At 42.0% G+C, this 25,751-nt stretch overlaps 1 protein-coding gene across 25 annotated transcripts in view; it reads right to left on the bottom strand.

Moving 5' to 3' along the window:
• Window positions 1–25,751, bottom strand: part of EFCAB6 (EF-hand calcium binding domain 6) — a 304,726-nt gene that overhangs the window by 181,051 nt on the left and 97,924 nt on the right. For 20 of the 25 annotated variants that reach the window (XM_017964036.4, XM_035265359.3, XM_035265349.3 and 17 more), the window contains 3 exons: window positions 21,439–21,575; window positions 16,971–17,083; window positions 3,090–3,214 (listed from right to left, as the gene is read on the bottom strand). The exons of 1 other annotated variant lie outside the window; for it this stretch is intronic. In XM_017964036.4, coding sequence (XP_017819525.4) covers window positions 3,090–3,214; window positions 16,971–17,083; window positions 21,439–21,575 — 375 coding nt within the window. Of the gene's footprint in view, window positions 1–1,304; window positions 1,665–3,089; window positions 14,144–16,970; window positions 17,084–21,438; window positions 21,576–25,751 lie in introns of those variants that run through there. 4 more of the 25 variants (XM_054238803.2, XM_078333526.1, XM_078333511.1 and 1 more) reach the window with 3 other exon arrangements.

Below are 25,751 nucleotides of genomic sequence, written 5' to 3'. Positions count from 1 at the left end.
ATGGTGGCACCGTTTGGATTGACATAAAACAGGAAGCAATCCAAATGTACATCCATAGGAGAATGTATAACTTGTGAAATATTTAGATAATTGAAACTGTACAGCAGTGAAAATGATAATACAACAGTACTCATAAGATGAGTGAAGCTCATCCTGAGCACAAACAGGATGAAAATAAATGGTTTTGCAACCATGCAAACATTATGATGGGGAAAAAGAGAAAGAAGGATCAGGCAAAGACAAAGAACTCAGCAAAGAGGAAGACAGAATATAAAAAAGTATGGACACATCCTTTGAAAAAATTTCATGCACAAAAAGGAACAAAATTAAAACACTGATTACAAGAAAATCTTGAAAATCATTAGAAATTTTCATTGAGAAGGAATATTTCAAAGCTAAGAAAATAGAAAACAAAAGTAGCATAATTACAGGAAAGAATAAATTAGAAACAGCAAGAATAAGAGGCAAGGATGAAGAGACATAAATTAGTATTAAAGGAGTGGTGTGGAAGAATCTCAGTGAAGGAAGAAGAAAGGGACAAAAGAATTAAATCAACTTGAGAGAAGATGACAGCTCTCAAGGAGCGGCAAAGATGATCTAATATATGGAGAACAGGGACTACTGTAGAAGGAAGGAAGGGAGAGAGAGGAGATGATTTTAGTACTGTGACACAGGACATTTTCCTGAAATAAAGGAAGAACTGAATCTGTACATCACACTGTGTTTCAGGAAAGTTTGTCAAAATGCTCCATGCTGAGATATAGCTTGGTTTTGCTTTGTTAATTTCAAGGATAAAAAAAAAAATTCAGGAATCCAGGTGAAAAAAGAAATCACCGACAAGGGGTAAAGAAATCCAGTTGACCCCAGGTTATTTTCACAGCAACATCCAATGCTGGAAGACAATGGAAAATGTTTACATTACAAGGAAAAGAAAGCATGATGGAAGGATTATACCAGCCAAGTTGCTGCTCAAATATAAAAGCAAAAGGCACATAGTTTCAAATATGAAAAAAACAAAGGGAATAAAGCACCCATGAGCCTTTCTTAAGGAAATTACTTGACAATGAAATCCAGCCAACCAAAAAATAAATCAAAATAAAGAACTCTGAGAGGGATAAACTGTGATCAGCGCTGCACTATCGTGATGCACATTAAATTCATGCAAATATAAAACAAAGTCAAAACAACAGGGGGAATTATGGCAACTGAACAGAATATAAATAAATATTATAAACTCAGCTAAGGACAAACTATAAACAGCAAAAATGGTGAGGTGGGAGGGAGGCGTAGGAAGAAACAAGTACCCATCACTTGGAGTCTCATAGCAGAAAGCCAGCCCAAACTGTCTGAAATGGAAACATCCTTCAAAAACGTAGTTTCTCTAGCTCTCAATAGCTTTTTAAATCTCTTTTCTTGTCTTAAAGTCCTTTTGGGGACGTAACATATCTTGCGGGAAAGAAATGTTCATCCAGGGTTCAGAAGAGTCTCCCATCTCCCTCGAGGACAGTGTTGCAGGGTTAAGGGCAGGAACTGTGTATGCCTGCACTGCATGGGCTGTTTACACTCAGCCCCAGGTCTTAGCTGGACTCACTTAACCTATTCATGCCTCAGTGTCCTCAGCTGGGATGATCACAGTGCCCGCTCATGGGGTTGCTGTGAAGACTGAACAGACCAGCAGGAAAGCACTGCCTGGCACAGGGAACACCTCATAAAAGGGTTAGTTATGATGGTGACAGTGACATTTCCTTTGCTTCTGGTAAATCCAAGGAAATTGAAATGAAATATGTTTTATTTTTAAAAAGGAGTATGATCCTTTTCTTATAAAATTATTTCTATCTATGTCTCCACCTACCCACTGATACAGCCATCCTTTCATACACGAATAAAGAGAGGCCTCGAATTATGTTCACCAAATGTTGCCTTTGATTCTTTCTGGGCAGTGGATTGTGAAGAGTTTATTACTTTCTTCTCTGTACTTTTTAGAATTGCTTAAATTTTTGGTAATGGTCATGTTTTTATGAGACCAAGTCATTAGCAACAACTATAGAAAACAAATTTAACCAAATTACCCACAAATATGACAGTGCTCACTCCTCTAACACCCTCACCGACACTGGCTTTGTTAGTTTTTCCTACACCCTCCTATTGAACATTTTGTATTAATAATATGTAAAAGTTTGATGAATGTTAGGAAATATTCATCTTTCATTTATGTTGCACATATTTTGCCAAGTTTATCATATGTTTATACAAAGTTTTGCTGTATAAAGGATTTTTCATTTTTCTGAAGTTAAATTTTATCAGTGTTTTTATTTAAGGTTTTTGGGCTTTACTTAATGCTTACAAGAGATTCTAAATTTCAAGATTAGCAAGTGTTTACCCACATAGCTTAAATTTAAATCGTTGATGCAGACAGAATTTATTTTTGGTGAAGAGCGGAAGGTTATAAGCTTCATTCCCCAAAATGGCTGGATAGCAAATTACCTCAGTAATAATTACCAAATAAGCCTCTCTCACTATGCTTTGTTGAAATGCTTCATATCACAGGCTAAGTTCACCTATAAAGGATAGTTGGTTCATTAGCCAACTATCCTTTTCAATCAATTTGAATGTCCACTGCCACATCGATGCCATATTGTGTTAATTATTATGCCTTTATAAAATATTTTGTATGTGTAGAATAATTCATCTATTATAATTTTTCAAAAGAAAAAATATATATGCTGATATAGGGAGAACAGGTATTAAGACCAAATCTTCCAACCCAAGAATCAGAAAGGACTCTTTACTTATTCATGTTTTCCTTTATGTCACTCCATAAAGTTGCATTATTTCTTTATGTGTCTTATTAGGGCTAGCATGTGAGTAGCTCAAAAGAAGTACTTAAAAATTAATTTCGCATCACTATCACTATTACCAATGATCATGTACTGCTGCTATTAGGAGGTGGAGGGGGTCTCAGCATTGGAGGAGACACAGGAAGAATCCAAACAAATTTTAGAAGTAATGCTGAAACCTAACGCTTTTCCATAGTTGTCTGTTGCTGTGCTTAGCCTGTAGATAACTGAGGCTTAGGAGAAGCATCTTACTTCTAGACAAAAGTTCCTCTCAATTTCGTCCAAGGAGTGGTTTCTCCAGACACCTTCAGATGATGCAGAACTGAGCAAACGCTCCTTTTTGGACTTTTTGGCTTGTTGATTCGCCACTGAGACCTCTATTAAAACAAAATAGCTTCAGCTTATCAACATTGTCAATGGTTAAACATTTAAATATTGCTCCCTTTTAATCATCACCTGTTTGGTAAAAAATTAACCAAGAAAATGATGAACCATCTGATTTACAGTATTGAAATAACCGACTAAACGTTTTGGGAAAAAATAAAAGTAATCAGCTACTTACTCTCTTACTCCGGGATAAACACTAGAGAGAGTGAAATGTATACTAAATAGAATAATAAAATCACAAAATAGAAGAAAATCAAGATGACTATTACATACTACATAATATTTATGTGAGAAAGCCTTGCCAAGGAAAACACTAAAGCCAGAATTTATTTAAATAAAGGATAAGTCTGACAACATAAATACTTGATTTCTGTTTGGTTAAAAAAAAAAGCCACAAGTAACAGTGAAAAAATAATGAGTGGAGAAGAATTATTGTTAATATACATGATAAATACAGGTTAATTTTAATAATATATGAGTGGCTCTTATGAATCAACAAAATAAATATAAACATCCAATAGAACAGTAGACTAAGGTTATAGACAGGTAATTCACCTAAAAAGAATTATAAAACATACAATAAATGAATGTACTACTCAGGCTCATTGATACTTTTTAAAGTCTAATTAAAACAAGTTAACATTTTTTTTTCTACTTGTCAAATAGGCAAGGAGTAAAGAGAATAATAAGAACCAGTTCTGGCTTATGTATAAAAAATAGTACTTGAATATGCTTAAATCCCTTTCTAGAGCTTTGTACTCATGGAATAATAGGGCCACTCATTAAATTCACATGGATAAGGATATTTTCTGCACTTTTCTTTATAAGAGAAAAAAAGCTGAAACACTGTAAATGCCCATTCATAGAAGATGAATTTTGTAAATAAATGATTCATCAAGCCTATAAAATACTACAAAGGCTTTCAAAACAAAGATACACGCCTAAACTAACGGATGTGGAAAATGTTCCTTGCTGTATATTGTTTCATTATTTTAAAGGGATAATTAGCATAATTTCATTTTAACACCTATTTTGTATATCTTTCCATCCATCCATCCATCCATCCATCCATCCATCCACATAAGCAGCAGAAACAAAATCCGAGAGGATACTGCATGAAAAAGAACAGTGGTAGGATTCAGGTCATAGAATTATATGGAATCGTTATTTAGTGTTTTTGTGTTTTCTGGCTTTTTTGGAACAAGCAGGTATTATTTTTATAATAAAAGAGAATGCAATAAATCTAAAATATAGCCATTTTCTTTCTCAAAGTCGACTGCAAAGAATCACAAATGGTTTCCCAGATTTATTTCCTAAAATGTCTGCAAATATGCTTCAGCCAAATTAAGCACACTTAATTCAGCTGCAGTTAACAAACTGCCAGTCATCTGGAATTCCATTTCCTAGCTCCAAAAAAAAGAAAGGAGGGGGGAAAAAAGATACCTCTGGGCTATACAATAAAAGACAAAACTGGTCTTTAGAACTTGGTCATGGCTGGGCACAGTGGCTCATGCTTATAATCCCAGCACTTTGGGAGGCCAAGACAGGTAGATCACATGAGGTCAGGAGTTTGAGACCAACTTGGCCAACATGGTGAAACTCTGTCTGTACTGAAAATACAAAAATTAGCTGGGCATGGTGGCCCGTGCCTATAGTCCCAGCTACTCGGGAGGCTACGTCAGGAGGACTACTTGAACCTGATAGAGGTTGCAGCGAGCTGAAATCGTGCCACTGCACTCCAGCCTGGTGACAGAGAGAGGCTCCATCTCAAAAAAAAAAAAAAAAAAAATGGCCTTGGCTTGGAATTCTGTAGCCACAGTGGGCTGAGCATTTGAAATCTGGGATCTCAGGACATTTGAGCTGTGAGAGCCCTCGCTGAAAGATGAGGAAGCTGTGTCACAGAAGTGGAACCTGAAGTGGTCCAGCACACAGAGGCCTCCATCCCTCTTGGATGCATCATCCTGTTCTCACTCTACCTTTGACACTGGTGCTCTGAGGGCACATCTCAGAAAGCCCTGTTTAACCAACATGCCTGGCTCAGAAGGGTGGAGAAGGGGTTAAGGCGTGAGGCCTGCTCTGGGGAGCCCATGGCCCACAGGTCTGGGCATGTGTCCTGTGGCTGCCCTCACAAGCCAGCTGACACCATGCGGTATGGTGTATTCAGTGACTCCTCTCTCACCAGAATTCAACCAGATTTCATTCTCCAGGGCAGCTTGATCATGTCTGCCACCTTCTGATTTTCTCAAAATTTCCTCTGAAGGATGCTCCCTGATGTGAAATTGGGTAGAGAAGCAATCCAAATCTTACAGTGGTTTACATTCACTATGAGCCAAAGGAAATCTGCTCCCCAGCACCTTTCTTCATGTGCCCAAATAGATGGTGCTTTTCATGAGCAAGATGGGGGTGGCTTATTAAGAACACAAATAGAGGCCGGGCATGGTGGCTCATGCCTGTAATCCCAGCACTTTGGGAGGCCAAGGTGGGCGGATCACCTGAGGTCAGGAATTTGAGACCAGCCTGACCAACATAGAGAAACTCTGTCTCCACTAAAAATACAAAATTAGCCAGTGGTGGTGGTGCATGCCTGTAATCCCAACTACTCGGGAGGCTGAGGCAGGAGAATTGCTTGATCCTGGGAGGCAGAGGTTGCGGTAAGCTGAGACTGTGCCATTGCACTCCAGATTGGGCAACAAGAGTGAAACTTCGTCTCAAAAAAAAAAGGAACACAAATGGAGCCAAAACATAAGTTCACAAAATTGATAGAATACGTTGTTCCATATTTAGAAAAGTCAGAGATAAAAGGTTGCTGCAAATATATGAACTAGTGACTCTCCTATATAGGTGATAACAGCATCAAACCTCTAACCAGATCTTGTTCTTTTATAACATATTTTCCCTCCAAAAATTTGTTGACTGACTCTGCCACTTACTAGCCATGCAACTGTGTGCTTTTGTTTCCTTATTTGCAAGAAGAGATAGAAAACAGTACCTTTGTCATGGAATTGCTATGCTACGTGGATTAGGTGAGCTGACAGAGGTACATGCCTGGCACTTGGCAGACACTCATTATATATTAGCTATGTGTTGATTTATAAGATTGTTTCAATGATAGGAGTCATGGAAGAACAGTGTCAGTCAGAGTCAGGGTCTTGCTCTGTCACCCAGGCTGGAGTGCAGTGATGCCATCATGGCTCACTGCGTCCTTGAACTCCGCTCAGGCAATCCTCCTGCCTCTGACTCCTGAGTAGCTGGGACTGCAGGCATGAACCACCAAGCCCAACTAATTTTTTTCTTATTTTTTGTGGATACAGGGTCTTGCTGTGTTTCCCGGGCTCGTCTCAAACCCCTGACCTCGAGCAATCCTCCCACCTCACCCTCCCAAAGTGCTGTGATTATAGGCATGAGCCACTGGACATTTTAAAAAGCAAGAGGACAATAAAGTTTGCTGCCTCAATTGACTCCTCCTTTCATGAAGGGTTTCTCTGTAGCAAGCCGTGCTGTTTGACAGCATTTTAGTCACAATAGAATTTCTTTCAATATTGGAGTCAATCCTCTCAAACTCTGCTGCTGCTTTATCAACTAAGATCATGTAATATTCTAAACCTTTTGTTGTCATTTTAACAATGTTCACAGCATCTTTACCAGGAGTAGATTTCATCTCAAGAAACCACTTATTTTGTTCATCCATAAAAAACAACTCTTCATCCCTTAAAGTTTGATCAAAAGATTACCGCAATACAGTCACATCTTCAGGCTCCACTTTTAATTCTCGTTCTCTTGCTATTTCCACCACATATGCATTTACTTCCTCCACCAAAGTCTTGAACCCCTTAAAATCATCCATTAAGGTTGGAATAAACTTCTTCCAAATTCCTATTCATGTTGATATTTTGACCTCCTCCTATGAATCAGAAATGTTCTAATGGCATCTAAAATGGTGAACCCTTTCCAAAAGGTTTTCTCAGATTCATCAGAGGAATCACTATTTGTAGCAGCTGCAGACTTACAAAATGCATTTCTTAAATAATAGGACTTGAAAATTGAAACTGCTCCTTGATCCATGGGCTACAGAATGGATGTTGTGTTAGCAGGCATGAAAACAACATTAATCTCCTTGTACATTTCCATCAGATCACTTGGGTGACCAGGCGCATTATTAATGAGCAGTATTATTTTGAAAGAAATCTTTTCTGAGCAGTAGGTCTCAATAGTGAGCTTAAAACATTCAGTAAATCATGCAGTAAACAGATGTGCTGCCATCTAGGCTTCGTTGTTCCATTTATAGAGCACAGCAGAGTAAAATTAGCATCATTCTTAACAGCCCCAGAATTTTCAGAATGGCAAATGAGCACTGGCTTCAGCCTAAAGTCATTAGCTGCATTAGCCACTCCCAAGAGGGTCAAACTGTTCTTGGAGGCTTTGAAGCCAGATATTGACTACTGTCTAGCTTAAGGAAGTTCTAAATAGCATCTTCTTCCAATATAAGGCTATTCTGTTTAAAATCTGCTGTTCAGCACAGCTACCTTCATCAGTGATCTCAACCAAGTCTCCTGGATAACTTGCTCCAGCTTCTCCATCAGCACTTGCTGCTTCATCTTGCACTTTTATGTTCTGGAGATGGCTTCTTTCCTTAAACCTCATGAACCAACCTCTATCTAGCCTGCATCTTTTCTTCTATAGCTTCCACCCATCTCTCAGCCTTCACAGAATTAGAGAGCCAAGACCTTGCTCTAGATTAGGTGCTGGTGTAAGGAAATGTTGGGCTGCTTTGGTCTTCAATACAGACCACTCAAACTTTCTCCATATCAGCAATAAGGCTGTTTCACTTTCTCAGTATTCACGTGTTCAGTGAAGTAGCACTTTACATTTCCTTCAAGAACTTTTTGTTTGCATTTACAGCTTGGCTAACTTTGGCACAAGAAGCCTAGCTTTCGAACCATCATGTTTGGACATTCCTTCTTTACCAAGCTTCGTCATTTCTAGCTCTTGACTTACCGCTGAGTTCCTTTCACTTGAACACTTAAAGGCAATTGTAGGGTTGTTAACTGGCATGATCATAATATTGTTGAGTCTCAGGGAATAGGGAGACCTGAAGGGAATGACAGAGACAGGGAAATGGCCAGTTGGTGGAGCAGGCAGAACACACATAGATATGCCTGTATTTTCTTCTTTGTTCGGTTGATACCCTGGGACCTGTCTGGATTCACTAGCTTTTTGGCTTTTCTAAACAAGTTAGTATAAGAGGGGAATTCAAAGTAGCCAATCCCTGGCTCAAATAAAACTATTTCCATCACAATTCAACTGTCTTAGCCCATTTTGTGTTGCTGTAACACAAAATGAGTATCTGAGACTGGGTAATTTATAAGGAAAGGGGTTTATTTAGCTCATGGTTCACAGGCTGGGAAGTTCAAGATTGGGCAGACACCTCTGGTGACTTCTGATGAGGGTCTTTGCTGTGTCAAAACACGGTGGAGAAAAAGAACAGGAACAGTCCCCAAAGGCAATGGGCAACCCTGCCCTGTGGCTTTGCTAAGCTTAGCCTATGGGTCTGCTCTGATGGGTTGGAGCTACACACTGTTGTCTACAGCTTTCCCAGGTGGGCATTGCATGCTGTGGGTGGCTACAGAGTTCTGGAGTCTTGAGGCTTGCTCTAGCTCTGACCACCCCATCACCACTCAGCATTGCACTAGAAGGGGCTTTCAGCAGTGACTCCACTCCTGCAACAAATCTCTGCCTGTGTCCTCGGCCTTTCTGATACATCCTCTGAGGTGCCTCTACAGCTCTTACATTCTACACACTTGCAGAATTAGCACCTCATAGATAGTGTCAAGGCTTACTGCTTGCGCCTTCCAGAGCTGTGGCATAAGCCACATCTGAGCCCACTTGAGCCACAGTGTGCTGCCATCAAGCTTTACAGTTTGTACTTTTCAGAAAGGCACCTAAGCCACAGCTGGGGCCAAGGAGCCCTGCACCAGAATGTGGGGGACAGAGTCCAGAGATGGCCCTGGGCAGCAAGCCCATGAAGGGAGGCCTAGGGTAATTGTCAAAAACTGTTCTGCCCTCCTATGGCTTTGGGTCTGTGATGAGAGAGGGTCCTTTCTATTTATGTTAATCTCTATCACAATGAGTCATTCAGCCGCATCCTTATTTTGTTCTTGTGAATGCGCTTTTTCATCCTGCCTGTGGCCAGGCTGCACTTCCTTCATGATTATCAGTTTTATCTTTGTCTTCCCTTTGCTTCCAAATCCCACTGTAAGTGGCCAAGAGTAACCATGCAGCACCTTGAACACTTTGCTGCTTAGAAATGTCTTTCACCAGATATCCCAGTTCAGCACTCTCAAGCTCAGCCAGTCACACAACCCTATGGCATTGTACAATGCAGCCAAGTTTGCAACTATGTAACAAGGATGGCCTTTACTTTAGTTTCCAATACTTTGTCTCTCATTTCCATCTCAAACCTTGTCAGAATAGTCTTTTTTTTTTTTTTTTTGAGATGGAGTTTTGCTCTCCCAGCCTAGAGTGCAGTGACAGGATCTCTGCTCACTGCGACCTCTGCCTCCCAGGTTCCAGTGATTATCCTGCCTCAGTCTCCCAAGCTGGGATCACAGGCAGACACCACCATGCCTGGCTAATTTTTTTGTATTTTTAGTATAGAGGGGGTTTCACCATGTTGAAACTCCTGACCTCAAATGATCCACCTGCCTTGGCTTCCCAAAGTGCTAGGATTATAGGCATGAGCCACTGCACGCAGCCTACTGTCCATATTTCTATCAACATTAAGAGGTCACAACCACTTAAGTAACCTCTAAAAAGCTCGAGACTTTCTCTTGTCTTCACTTCTTCCAAGCCCTCACCAGAATCACCCATAATGCTTTGATCATGACAATCTAGGCTTTTTCTAGCCTGCTCCTTCAAATACTTCCAGTTCCAAAGTTGCTTCCACATTTCCAGTTATCTGTACAGCAACAACCCCTCTTCTCTGTATCAGTTTTCTATCTTAGTCCTTTTTATGTTGCTATAACTACATCCTTGAAACTAAGTGATTTACAAGGAAAAGAAATGTATTTCTTACCGTTCTGGAAGCCAGACAGTCCAAGTTCAAGGGACAACACTTGGTTGGTTTCTGGCAAGGCCCTCTTGCTGTGTTGTAACATGGCAGAAAGCATCACAGGGCAAGAGAGAGGCATGCTGAGAGCCAAATTGGCTTTTATAACAGACTCACTGTTATGATAACCCATGAATCCATTAACCCATGAATGGATTAATCCAGAGCTCTCATGACTCAATCACCTCTTAAATGCCCTACCTCTTAATACTGCTACATTGGGGATTAAATTTCAACATGAGTTTTGGAGGGGACAAACATTCAAATCATAACACCAACCTAGAAAGAATATGCTGATACCATGAGATTTACACTTTGGGGCTAAAGATTTTGAACTGGTAGGATGGCAGTGGGGAAGATGAGCAGCTGGTATCAGCAATTCATCTTTTCCTTCTATATACCAATAAACAGGCCTCTCTGTCTTGAGAGCCTCAGTGTAGAGATTTAATATTATATGCCCATAACCCCAAACTACCACATCTTTAATTTAGAATATCCACAAAATGGTTTTGCCTCCTAACTGGAAGATTTGAATTTCAATGATAAAATTTGTAAGTATTCAATGGGAAAAATAGGATGAAAATAATATTTTATTTTACGATTAATGGAGAATAGAAGACAGATTGGGATAGGCCAATAGGCTTTAGACTGTGATACCAGTTAGGAGGCAGCAATGAGAATGTAAGCTAATGCTGTAGAATAGGAATATACAGAATGACTGGATATGTAGCTTACAACTGGAACAAATCAAACATGCCTTTCGTTTACGTATCAGTGATACATAAAATAACGCATTATTAAAAATCTGCTGCCAATTATTGATAAAATGCAAAAACAAAACAAAACAAAAAGATGTCCATAGCAAAACTGAAACTGTATTCTAGAACTTACCTTCTTATAATACCTAAAGAAATAAGCAAAAGAAAAAATGTAAAAATTCACACACACACACATATACACAAAGCCAGCTGCCAGCCTAAATTGAAGCAAAAAGAAACTGACTACGGGTAGACTGAAAGTTTGCTTCCAGTTTTGGTGGATTAGCTCATACAACCCTCCCAGCAGTTAACATTTATAACTCTGGGCAAAATATAAACAGAAAACTATCTGAAGGCCCTGGGAGCAACTGAATGCAGATACAAACTAAAGCTGGCACTTGGAAAAATGCAATCTTACTAAGTGAGTTTCTTGTGATTTGGCTTTTTGCCTGAGGGCAGGCCCCAGCTGGAATCCGGCTAACTGGCTAGAATTTGGAGATAAATTCAGGGTCTTACTAGCTTTAAGAATTGGAAGACAGAGTTTGGGCCTTCCACAGTGGCCAGAAAGCAAGGAGGGAAAGGCCAAGAAGAGAGGCATAAAGGGGGATCTCCAATATCTGTGAATAAACTTTGCCCAAATCTCTGGCTAACTCCTGAACTACAGAAGTGCAGAGAAGACACAAAGCTGCCCATCTAAGGGTAAAATAACAAAACGAAGAATCCCCACCACCGGGAGAGAATTTGAATGCAGCCAAGTGAACAGGCTGCTAAAACAAACAAACAATTCTTCAGAACATAACAGAATCCACAGTTTCTATAATGTAAGGTTATAGAAATTTACTATATCCAGAATAAATTTCAAAATTATGAGACAGAAAAAAAAAAAAACTCAGGAAACTGTGATTCACATTCAACAAAAAAGGTAATGGATAAAGCCCCTTACTTCTTATGGTATAATGTAGAAAAAAAATTTAGAAAACCCAAATCCCGAGATGACCTAGATGTTGAAATCAGCAGATAAAAAGTTTAAAGCAGCCAAGTGCAGTGGCTCATGCCTGTAATCCCAGCATGTTGGGAGGCTGAGTGAGGCAGGAAGATCACTTGATGCTAGGAGTTTGAGACTAGCCTGGGCATGACAGTGAGATACCATCTCTACAAAAAATAATTTTAAAAGTTAGCCAGGCATAGTGGCATGCCTGTGGTCCTAGCTACTCCTGAGGCTGAGGTGGGAGGATTGCTTGAGCCCAGGAGTTTGAGGTTGCAGTAAGCCATAATTGCACCACTGCACTCCAGCCTGGGCAACAGAGAAAGACCCTATCTCAAAAAGAAAAAAAAATTAAGCATTTAAAAAATTTTAAAGTTTTAAAATAACAGCGTTTGAGAATGTAAAAGAAAGTATATTTCTACTGAATGCACAGATAGGAAATCTCAGTGGAACAATAGGAGCTGTAGCAATGCATTATGTGTTTATGGTATATGTAAAAGTACAATGTAGGGCAGCAACATAACAAAGCTTGTGGAGGGAAGAATTGGGAAAACACTGTTGTAAGGTCCATACACTGCATATAAATCACTATACTACTTAAGAGGTAGGTTCTGATTAATCGAAGATGCATATTATAAACCTTAGTTATTAGTCTGCTTTGCATTGCTATCAAGGAATACCTGAGACTAGGTAATTTATAATAAGAGGCTCATTTGGCTTATGGTTCTGCAGGCTGTACAAGCATGGCACCAGCATCTGCTCTGCTTCAAGAAGCTCTTTTTCCTTTTTAAGTTATACTTTAAGTTCTGGGATACATGTACAGAGTGTGCAGGTTTGTTACATGTGCCATGGTGGTTTGCTGCACCCATCAACCTGTCATCTAGGTTTTAAGCCCTGCATGCATCAAATATTTCTCCTAATGCTATCCCTCCCCTTTCCCCATACCCCACGGCAGGCCACAGTGTTTGATGTTCCCTCCCTGTGTCCATCTGTTCTCATTGTTCAACTCTCACTTATGAGTGAGAATATGTGGTTTGGTTTGCTGAGAATGATGTGTTAATTTGCAGAGAATAATGGTTTCCAGCTTCATCCATGTCCCTGCAAAGGACTTGAACTCATTCTTTTTTATGGCTGCACAGTACTCCATGGCATATATGTGCCGGTCTATCATTGATGGGCATTTAGGTTGTTTCCAAGTATTTACTATTGTAAATAGTGCTGTAATAAACATATGTGTGCATATGTCTTTATAGCAGAATGATTTATAATCCTTTGGGTATGTAATAAGACTGCTGAGTCAAATGGTATTTCTGGTTCTACCTCCTTAAGGAATCCCCACACTGACTTCCACAATTGTTGAACTAATTTACACTCCCACCACAGTATAAAAGTGTTCCTATTTCTCCACATCTTCTCCAGCATCTGTTGCCTCCGGATTTTTTAATGATCACCATTCTAACTGGTGTGAGATAGTATCTCAATGTGGTTTTGATTTGCATTTCTCTAATGACCAGTGATGAGCATTTTTTCATGTTTGTTGGTTGCATAAATGTCTTCTTTTGAGAAATATCTGTTCACATCCTTTGACTACTTTTTGATGGGGTTGTTTTTTTCTTGTAAGTTTGTTTAAGTTCCTTGTAGATTCTGGATATTAGACCTTTCTCAGATGGATAGATTCTAAAAATTTTCTCCCATTCTGTAGTGTGCTTGTTCAGTCTGATGATAGCTTCTTTTGCTGTGCAAAAGATCTTTAGTTTAATTAGATCCCATTTGTCAATTTTGGCTTTTGATGCCATTGCTTTTGGTGTTTTAGTCATGAAGTCTTTGCCCATGCCTATGCCCTGAATGGTATTGCCTAGGTTTTCTTTCAAGAAGCTTTTTACTGGTGGTGGAAGGTGAACAGGGAGCAAGTGCATCATGTGGTGAGAGAGGGACAAGGCAGAGAGGGAGAGGTGCCTGTGACCTGTGAATAATCAGCTCTTGTGTGAACTAACAGAGCAGGAACTCATTCATTACCATGGCAAGGGCACCAAGCTATTCATGAGGAATTTACCCCAATGAGACACATACCTCCCACTAGGTCCAACCTCCAACACTGGGGATCGCATTTCTTTCTTTTTTTTTTTTTTTAAATAGAGACAGGCTCTCGCTAATGTTGCCTAGGCTGGTCCTTGGACTCCTGGCCTCAAGTGATCCTCCTGCCTCAGCCTCCCAAAGTGCTGGGATTACAGACCCGTCACTATGCCTGGCCTGGGGATCATATTTCAACATGAGATTTGGAAGAGACAAATATCCAAACCGTATCACCATAGAACAAGTGCCAAAAAAATTAATATAAATAAAAGTCAATAAAAGAAGTAATGTGGAATAGAAAATACTCAGTTTACCCAAATTTCGTGAAAGTATGCAAACTCTCCAGGAATAGATAGTGAAGGAAGGAGAGGAACATAATGTACACAAGGTAGAGATCCCACCTTGGAAGAAAACGTAACTCCAGGTACAAAATTACTCTACAGATTCTCTCTGTAAGAAGGTAAACTCAGTCAAATGAGAGTTTAGTGACAAGATGATAAACCAACAAAATAAGATGGAAAATAATATTGTAGACCTAAAGAAACAACATTATAGATCTGGTAAGTAAATCAGAAACAGTATAGATAAAAGATCTAAAACGCTCACTGTGAATACAGAGGAAAAGACAAAGAGAATGAAGCACACAGACAGAAAATTTCATAGACAGGAAAAACAGTGACCATCCAACATAAGGACAATCTGCTTCCCTGAAATTAACAATCTGGAAAATGAAAGATGTGTTCAAAGATATATGTCACTAAACATTCTTGAAATAAAGAGAGAACTGAGTTTGCAGATTGAAAATATACTAAGATCTGAAAAACAGATGCAGAAGGCACAACACTAAGACATACACTAGTTATGCCACCAAAATTCAGGGACAGGCTGGGCATGGTGGCAGACGCCTATAATCCCAGCTCTTTGGGACTGTGTAGAGGCAGGAGGATCACTTGAGCCCAGGAGTTTGAGATCAGTCTGGCAACTTAGTGAGACCCTGTCTGTACAATTTTTTTTTTTTTTTTTTAGTTAGCCAGGTGTGGTGGTGCGTACCTGTGGTCCCAGTTATTTGGGAGGCTGAAGCAGGAGGAATGCTTGGGCCCAAAGTGCTGAAATTGCTCAGGAGGTCGAGGCTGCAGTGAGCTATGATCATGCCACTGCACTCAAGCCTGGGCAACAGAGCAAGCGAGACCTTGTCAGAAAGGAAGAAGGAAGGGAAGAAGGAAAGGAAGGGGAGGGGAGAGGAAGGTAGGAAGGCAGGAAGGCAGAAAGGAAGGAAGCAAGAGAGGGAGGGAGGGAGAGAAGGATGGAGGGGGGGAGGGAGGCAGGGAGGGAGAGTGAGAGGGAGGGAGGGAGAGAGAGAGGGAGGGAGGGAGAGAGAGAGAGGGGGAGGGAGAGAGAGGGGGGGGAGGGAGAGAGAGGGAGGGAGGAAGGGAGTTCTAGTATAAATGACTCTTAGGCAATCAGCCAGAGAAAGCAAATCACCAATAAGAAAAAAAATGAAGCAGGCCTCAGACTTTTCCACAGCCAAACTCAGTAGCAGAGGACAACAGACCAAAGTCTACAACATACCAAAGGGGGAAAATGTGACCTGCAGATGTTATATTCAAGATAAATATCCAGGATGCAGTCATAATTTTCTTGAGTTTCATTTAAATTTCTGTTTTTCTGATACACTCAAGTACAAGTAAATTCTTACAGAGAACAGCAGCTACATAAACCCATCTTTATAAACGCATTTCTTTCTGCCTAGCTCTTCCTTCCATATATGTGCCATGGAGAGATGCCAGGAATCCTGTGGACAGTGGTTATTTCTGGGTAGTGGGCTTGGTTCGATTGTTTACTTCAGTCTCTTCCCGGTGGCACTGGACCTGCCTCACGCAGCAGTGGGGAATATAAAGAGACGAAACAGGAACATGCTTTGCATGGCACCCGGCACAGGAGGCCTTGGAAACTAGAACGCTGGGGTCTGCTATAAGCAAGTGTGGTTGGTGGAACCAGGCTGAAACCTGAGAATCTGCCATTTTTCAGCTTGCTAGTGAGACGGTCTGAGAATCATAGAAGGTGCTCCGTGAATATTTGCTGCTCTGAATTAAGATGAAACCAGACAGTGACAACCCATTTCAGCAAGTCATGCACAGGCAGTAACTCCTGAAGCACCAAACCCACCAAGGCCAGGAAAACGACCCAAGGCTGGGAAGGGAGAGGATCCGATTGCATTAGCCATACATTCACCTTCAAGAACTGGACCCTGACTCTCTCCAAAGCCACCCAACAGGCCGACAACCCTGGGCACCATATCGAGGAGGCCAGGGTAAAGGCTGTTAGCATGAGGAGACTTGCTCTGCCTCAAGGTTCTATCTAATGACTTGGCTTTGCGTGTCTAATATAACTAAATTCCTCAGCTATCTGCCCTTTTCTGTTAAGATTTTTCCCATCATTCAAGAAAAAATTTTGAAAACACAGAAGCAGCAGAAAGAACAAAATCACACCCAGGAGTGTCTCACTTAAGGACAAGCTGAGTATTTTGGAATGTTTTCCAATCCGCTGCAGATATTCCAGACACATCCCCTGCGTTATCATTAGCTCTTCGTGGAAGTCACTGTTCCCGGCTGCAGATGTTCCCGCGTGGCTATGCTGTGACTCACTTAGCCTTTTCCCATTGTTAAGCATTTACATTATTCTTATAAATAATGATACCATGGCTAGCTTTGCAGATAATGTATTTTCTATATTTGAAAGTATTTCCTCAGGAAGGATTCAAAGAAAAGGAATTACCATGCGAAAAGATACTGAAATCTTTAGGTATATACTTTTAAAATACTTACCTTGATTTCCCACAAAATATCTACAGTTCAAGTCATTATTGATGCTAAGATTCTTCAAAAACACATTGTAATCTACTGCAGTATCTTTGTGGACGTTGTAGTGTTTCGAAAACCTAAAATACAAATGCTCTTTAGAAATGAAGAACTGTGAATCTAAAATGAGGTAAGTTTGCTACTAAGGTATCCTTTACACACGGGCTGGCATTAATTTTAATGTCTGTTTCGAGCTACAGAGGGAATTAAAAAGTAAAGCCCAGAAAATGTTACTGTCAGATTTTTTTTTTTTAATGCAGCTACTTTGAGATGACTTCTTCAACCTACAGATGGATGCATAGAGATTAGAGTGAGACATAAATGTTGCTGGACCTGTTGAGGAATGCCCCAACCTAGGCACCATCTAAGGAGTTTCTCCCTCCTCTGGCGGGAGGGGAGCTGGGGCTTTGTCTGCATGGCAGCCGCCTCTCCACTCCAACAGCAGTAGCAGGTCCCACTTGCCTTTAATAATTGGAGGGAAATGAGTCAGCCAGCACAACATTTCCGTAAGCCGGGAAATGGAGAGCTGCGTGGAGGAGCCAGCAGAGATGATCTTGACTGAGCAAGTCCTTTCTCCAGAGAGAAACTGAGGCTCACAGATGGCGTATGGCTTCACAACAGGGGATGGTGGGGGGGGGGGCAAAGCTTCTCTTGAAGCATTCTGTGATTTTTGTATGTAACATATAAAATAAGACATTTTTAAAGCACTGAACCACTGTCTATCCTTAAAATATACTGAGATACTTTTTTTTTTTTGAGACAGAATCTTGCTGTTGCCCAGGCTGGAGTACAGTGCTGCTATCTCAGCTCACCACAACCTCCACCTCCCAGTTCAAGCGATGCTCGCACCTCAGCCTCCCGAATAGCTGGCATTGCAGGCATGCACCAGCACGCCTGGCTAGGTTTTTGTATTTTTAGTAGAGACAGGGTTTTGCCATGTTGGCCAGGCCGGTCTCAAACTCCTGGCCTCAAGTGATCTGCTCACCTCAGCCTCCTAAAGCATTGGAATTATAGGCATTAGCCACTATGCCTGGCTGAAATAATCTTCTTTAGAGTTAAGATAAATAGGATGTTTGAATTTTTAAAATAAATGTTCTATTTTATTCAAGTCTTCTACTTGATAAATGGTTTTCTAGATCATTTCTGTGTTATTACATTTCTAAAAATTGACAGTTTTTAAATGTTTGGTTATATTATCTCCATATGTGTTGATTTCTATAATTATCTAATCTCACACTGCTTTCTAAAAATTTAGTAATTATCACTTAAAGTATTTGTTATTTTTCTGTTTTCCAAATTTAACAAAGAGTAATGTCATGTAGTTATTTCAATGCATACCTTTTTTTTCCACTTTGATGAATCATGCCTATTGTTTTAATAAGATAAATGATCTCTAGGTGTGATAGCTGCCAGATGTTAACACTGAGACTCCCTAAACAGCTTCATCTTTCATCCACAGTCTCTGTCTTGTGAAAATGAGGTGGTAAGTTTGAGAAACCAGAAGGCCTAAATGAGGGGAGAAGGGTATGACTCCAATCAGCTCATAAACCTCTCCACCATCACCACCTGGAACTTCAGTCATCTGCTCAGGCAACAGGCTGCACTGCAGTGATTTGTTTGCTGGTTTTACAAAGCTGCTCATAAATTATTTCACCTATATCAAACATGCTGGCCTCCAGGGCAGTGGAGCGTAGACTGGAGGGAAATGGGAAAGGAAATAGAAAACTCGATGGGTTTTGGGATATTCTGATTAAGCAGAAGGCTTGGTGGTGATTTTCTCTCTGGCCTCTTGTTTTATGTAGGTTGGACAGTATTCTGTGGCCTAAATGAAACAGTGCATCACAGGGTAAAGGGCATTCACGGATTCTTTATGATGATGAGACGGTTACCATGAAACCAGCCCTACTATGTGCAAATGCATCATAGGCATGTTATATACATTACATTGAGTCTTCATCCCAGCCCTGAGAGGTGGGCTGCTCAGTCCCCATTTCTTTTCTTTTTCTTTTTTTTTTGAGATGAAGTCTTGCTCTGTCACCAGGCTAGTGTGCAGTGGCGAGATCTCAGCTCACTGCAACCTCCGCCTCCCAGGTTCAAGCTATTCTCTTGCCTTAGCCTCCCCAGTAGCTGGGACTACAGGCGCCCGCCACCACACCCAGCTAATTTTTGTACTTTTAGTAGAGACGGGATTTCAACATGTTGACCAGGATGGTCTCGATCGCTTGACCTCATGATCTGCCCTCCTTAGCCTCCCAAAGTGTTGGGATTACAGGTGTGAGCCACCACACCCAGCCAGCCCCCATTTCTTTTTTTTTTTTTTTTTTTTGAGACCGAGTCTCGCTCTTATTACCCAGGCTGGAGTGCAATGGTGTGATCTCAGCTCACTGCAACCTCTGCCTCCTGGGTTCAAGCAATTCTCCTGCCTCAGCCTCCCGAGTAGCTGGGACTACAGGTGTGTGCCACCACGTCCACCTAATTTTCATATTTTTGGTAGAGACGGGGTTTCACCATGTTGACCAGGGTGGCCTCGATCTCTTGACCTCGTGATCTGCCCTCAGCCTCCCAAAGTGCTGGGATTACAGGCGTGAGCCACCACATCCAGCCAGTCCCCATTTCTTTAAGAGAAAACTGAGTCTTGACAAGGCCCAGGAGCTATCCTGAAGCCCCAGAACCAGGGACAAGAGAGCACGACTTCACCTCCTGCAGCCTGACTTCAAAGCCTGGGTCATTTCTACCACACCAAGAGCCGAATGTTGATATGAAATAGAAAGCTGTTAGATACAAGAAAGGATTCAAAAATGTATTGTGTTTCCTGCTCAAAAATAAAAAAAGACAAAGTTAATACTGAAGCAGCTTCTCCAGGAAAGAGTATATTCTTGAGCTTCAATGAGAAAAGCATTAAAGCAATTGAAGAAATGGTCTACTTTTGATCTTCTGCATTTCTTAGTCTAAAGCAAAGCAATTCTATTATGTTTAGTTTCTCAAGCCTTATCACGAAAATAGCATTGTTTTTGAGGCTTAAAAAAAATCTCGAATAAAAACTTGTGGAGTTCTTTATTATTCAATACTTATGAGATGGGGAAACAGTAACATTTTTTATAGATTTACTAGGTTGGAGACTGCAGTGCCAAACACAAGGTTTATTGTCAAATAAAACACTGTTTTGTTTTTTGATTGCCTGTTTTAGAAGAGTGCTGCCTCTGTTCTATAATTGCGTGCACAAAATTATTTAATTTGTTTTGTTTGGATCTTATTCTGGACACTTTCCCAGCCGGAAAAGATGTAAAAATTAAAACATCTATTATGTCTTTTATATTCTGAGGTGGGTTATAAAGAGGAAAAGATAAGAAAAAGATATTCAAAACGGTAGGGGATGTCATTTTTTAAAAGTCTGCCTGCTGATTTTCAGACCCTGCAGCTTCAGTGACATGTCACATGCCCTCTAGACTTCCTTGCCTCAGTGGCAAATTCTTCCACTCTGCTTCCAGCAGCAGCCACATCGCCTTTATGAGCTACAAGGAGCCACCGGGACCCATTTTCATAGCAACTTAGAACACCAATGCCATGTGAGAAGCTCAGGCTCCTGGTGAAAGGAGGCTTGGTGCTTTTGTTAACGGTCTGGAGGGTAATTAGAAAAGTGTTTGGGAAAAGGCACGAAGAGGGAATGGACCTCTTGGTGAGGTACTATCAAGATGAAGCTAGACATGGGCCCTCCTTCCAGTGGCTTTCACTCAAAACCCAGGTAGCCACAGAAGCTGAACATCTGGCTTCTTCTAAATGATCTGGAGTTTCTAGAAGGCTAAAAAAAAAAAAAAAAAAAAAAAGATGCCCGTGCAGGCTTCTGCGTGCTGCCCTTGGAGTCAGGAGCAGGTGGTGGTGGTATTCAAATGCTATGAGGCAGCTAAATATTCTGTTGTTCATCATCCTCCTGCTGCACCCCACCCCCCACCTCAGCAACAGCAGTCCTCAAAGGGAAATTAAGTCTCCGTTATTGTATCAGGATTCAGAGCCAACGGGGAGCACAGCCACAAACGCCTGAATACTGAAATTTGTCATTCTTCTCCTAACCCCAGGCTTTGAGTAAAATCAACAGTGAACTAGAAATATGTGGGATGGGGGGCGTGGTGCCAAGTGAGGAAACAGACAATTGGTGATGGATCGCTCCAATAACCTGGATATGTTCAAAGCTGCAGGCCAGAGGATGTACCCCAAGGGTGCTTAAGGAATCAGAACCATTAGATCTCATTTTTGAGAATTCATGGGGAGCTTTAGGAACATGAGAGAATGTCCAGTGAGTGCCTCTTTGAGAAATAAGGTCGGTGGGGTGAGGGGAGAGGATGAGAGATGGATGGAGCCAATGAACCCAACAGGTCTCGTTTTGAGATTGGTTAAAAGTTCCACTGAGCAACCTCTCACCGTGCCTTCATTTGCTTACTTTTCGTATTCCTCGTCTCTTAACTTCAAACAGAAGGTCTCCAGAACCCTTCTGAGCTCCTGCGGTTGAACCAGTCCAGTCTTGTTAACATCAATGAGCTTAAAGGCTTTCATAACAGTCTTAATGTTTTTGAAAACCTATGTATAAAAAGTGATTTAGGAAAAGTCAAAAGATCTAGTGTTAGAAACCAAATGGTAATACAAATGTGAAAGTTTTTTTAATACTTCTTATAAAATAAAATGTTTTCAAAGACTCACAGTGGTAGGCATTGCAAAAATGACATGTGTATGGAAAAAAAGAACACTTTGCATTTATTGAATGTTTTCAAGGCAATTTTCTCTGTAAATGGTCTTAGCAATTTAAAAAAAAATCTCTTTCTGATGTAAAGCAATAAGTCTCATACACAATTCATTCCCTTTTAAGGCCAAAGGAAAAAAATCTTTTTTGTTAATTGATACTTAAAAACTACAGTTCTGGCATAGCTGGACTTGTACAATTTTTATTTTGCACAGCCATATGCAAACTATTTTTACTAGGAGCTGGAAAATATGACTGTATGTTTCAACCCCTCTAAATTTTTTAAAGATATCACAGAAAAGTTTTGTAGAGACTTCTCCAAATTCAGCAAATGAGATTTACTGGGCGCACAGACACACCCGGCATTCAGATAAGCCCTGTGGCTGCACAGGGGCACCCAGTTGTGCTCTTGCCGTTAAACTACTTATATTCAAAGGAAAGAGGCACAGAGCTATGTGAAGGAACCCTTCCATACCCCCTGAAGGAGATACCATTTCCCCAGTGTCAGATAGGAAAACTGACTGCTCCCTGCTCACACCCCACCCCTTGTTATTACCAAGGACTGCTGACTCCACACAACCCAGCGCCATGCTGCAGCCACCCACCTCCTTTCCAGCTTACTCTTTTGGGTGCCCAGACCACAGCCTTGACCTACCAGGCCCTTCCCTGGGCTCCTGCCTCCCTCCACACTCCTCCACTTCTCCCAGCTTCACTTCCTTCTCAACCCTTTGCTGCTTTGCATATATGCTTGATTCCCTCCTCCCCTCTGCCCCTTCCTACTCTCTGGGTGAGACCCTAACCTGGGGTAAACCCAACTCACTGCCTCTTCCAAACCCATCCAAATGGCTTGAGGTAGCTGGATAGAAACACACCATGAGCACCTCCTTGGCTCTCCTAACTTGAGACCACCAACTCCACCAGGACAGGTGCTGCACGGTAATCCCTCTTTACTGCCATGGTCCACCTGCACACATCATCACTCTCACACACACATGCACACACACCTGCATATACTCACACACAGTCACATCACTCACACACACACATATTCACACACACACCTGTGCATATACTCACACACAATCACTCATATTCACACACACATACATGCAGACACCTGCATATACTCACACACACACATCACTAACACACATATATTCACACACATGCACATATACTCACATGCACATACCTGCATATACTCACACACTCATCACTCATACACATATGCACACATATGCCCATTACTCATACATACACCTGCATATATTCACACACTCACACCATCACTCACATACACATATATTCACAAACACATGCACATTACACACAAACCTGCATATTCACACATTCACACCATCACTCACATATACATATATTCACATGCTCATATACTCATACAAACCTGCATATACTCTCACACACTCACACCATCACTCACACACATATATTCACACACATGCACATATACTCACATACACACCATCACTCACACATATATTCACACTCATACATGCACATATACTCACATAGACACATACCTGTATATACTTACACACCATGATTCTCACACATGTATATTCACACACCTGTGCATATACGCACATGCACATATACTTGTACATATAATCACACACCCCAACACTCACACCCACACTCGCACATACCCCATCCACGCAGCCATTCCCACCTTCTCCATTCTCCTAATCCCCAATGTCTCCTCCCGCCTCCTTCTGCTTTTCTGACAACCTTACCTCTTGTTTAACAGAGAAAACAGAAACGACTGAAAGACAGCGTTCCCATTCCCCACCCCCACTGCAGCTGGTCTGGCTCCACCCCCAGATGAGACAGGTGCCTCCCGACCTATTGTAAGGGATCAAGGGATGAATAACTGTAATCCTACCTATGGCCAGGTGGGGTCACGCGCCACACGTCACCCTGATTCTGTCCCCATGCGAGGAAGTGCTCCTGCCCATCCTACTTGCTCTGGGCTGACCCCATGAAGATGAGCTGCTGTCTCCAAAACAAAACCTCCCTCCTTGCCTCACCTCTTTCCCTAGTCACCTGTTCCCCTAGACTGAATTCCCCTCTCAAGGTTATCTCCAATGTGTCCTCCTCTCTTAAAATTTCTCCAGGCCCGGCGCAGTGGCTGGCGCCTATAATCCCAGCAATTTGGGAGGCTGAGGCCAGTGGATCACCTGAGGTCAGGAGTTTGAGACAAGCCTGGCCAACAGGGTGAAAACCCGTCTTTACTAAAAATACAAAAAAAATAGCCAGGCATGGTGGCACATGCCTGTAATCCCAGCTACTTGGGAGGCTGAGGCAGGAGAATCACTTGAACCCCGGAGGTGGAGGTTGCAGTGAGCTGAGATCATACCACTGCACTCCAACCTGGGAAACGAGAGCGAAACTCCATCTCAAAAAAAAAAAAAAATCTCTCTAATCACTTTTGTCCACACTACAGCACAAACACTGTTCTTGTCCATGTGACCAAAGACCTCTCCCTTGTCAAACCCAAGGGCTGCTTCTCAGTCCTCATCTTGCTGTCCCTGCAGCTGCCTTTGACACAGCTGCTTGACCCTTCTTCCTTGAGGCACTTTTTCTGCTTGGCTTCCAGAGCCCACTCTCTCTCCTCCTCCAGCCTCCCTAGAGTCTCCTTCTCGGCCTCCCTTGCTGGTTCGTCCTCCTCTTCCCATCTCTAAGCCTGGAGCGTTTTAGGACTCAGTCTTCAGGATCATACTGGCATCTTGGTGGTTCAATCCTGTGACTTCAGCGTCCCACTGATGACTCCCAAATGTCTGCCTTGAGCGCTGATCGCTTCTCAGAGCCCAGTTCTGAATATCCGACTGCCCATTTGATGTCCACCTTGCAACTCTAACAGAAATCTCAGGCGTGTCAAACCCAAGCTGCTCTCCCCACAGTCTCCCATGCCAATAAATGGCAAATCCATTCTACTGGGTTCATTTTTGCTCACATCCCATTTACAGTCTACCAGGAGAGCCCATCAGCCCCTCCCACCAAACCATTTCCAGAATTCAATCATGTTTTACCACCCCCACCCCGCTTCCCCCTCTTCCCCTCCACACCCCAGTCTAGTCCAGGCCTCTCTCTTGGTCCTCTAGCCTCCACACTTGACTCCACACAGCAGCCAAGGAGTTTCTGTTTAAATGTAAGCCTGAGCATGCCCTCCTTGCTCAAAGCACCCCAGGGTTCCCACTCTACTTGCTGTGATCCACCAGGCCCCACCAACTGGCTCCTGGCCACCCCCTGGCCATGTCTCCCTCCACCCATCCCCCACCTGCCGCTTTCTGGCCACACTGGACTCCACTACTCGGCCCCCTCCTGCCTCAAGGCGGTGGCACTTGCTGCTCCTTCTGCCTGGAACATTCTTCCCCCCAACGCTCACTGGCTCACTCCCTGGCTTCATTCAGGTCTTGGCCCAGATGCCATCTTATCAGAAAGGCCCTCCCTAATCACTGTGCGAATTAGGACTCCCCACCCCAATACTCTTATCTTCTCTCCAAAGTCCTCCTCAACTGACATCGCCTCCTTTTGTCTTTATGATCCATCTCTCGCCTTGAGAGTAGGGTTTGCTCATGGCCCCAGCTCTAGGACAGCATCTGGCACAGTATGGACACTCAGCGAGTATCTGTTGGAGTGAGTGAATCTGTCTCCTCACCTGCCTGGAAAAGAGCCATGCTCTGCGGAAGCCTTGTGATATGTCTGCACATACCTCCTTAGCCGATTGGCCCACACATTCAGGACCAATCCAAAGTGCAGTAACGATGACAATCAGTATCAATGCCATGATGATTCAATAACATGATCTTGGCACAGACATGAACCGAATGAATGCCTGTTATGTGCAGAGCCCCGTGTTTAATTCCACACCAGCCTCCTGACACAGAGAACAACTGACAACTAGCAAACGCTGGCTAACATGGCCTCAGTTTCCAAAACCGGGAATGCCGAGTGCAGACAAGAGGGAACAGCACCAGCAGAAGTAAAGCCGACTC

The sequence above is a fragment of the Callithrix jacchus genome, chromosome 1 (assembly GCF_049354715.1).
Source record: "Callithrix jacchus isolate 240 chromosome 1, calJac240_pri, whole genome shotgun sequence".
Classification (NCBI taxonomy): domain Eukaryota; kingdom Metazoa; phylum Chordata; class Mammalia; order Primates; family Cebidae; genus Callithrix; species Callithrix jacchus.
This window is presented reverse-complemented; position numbering and strand designations above follow the sequence as displayed.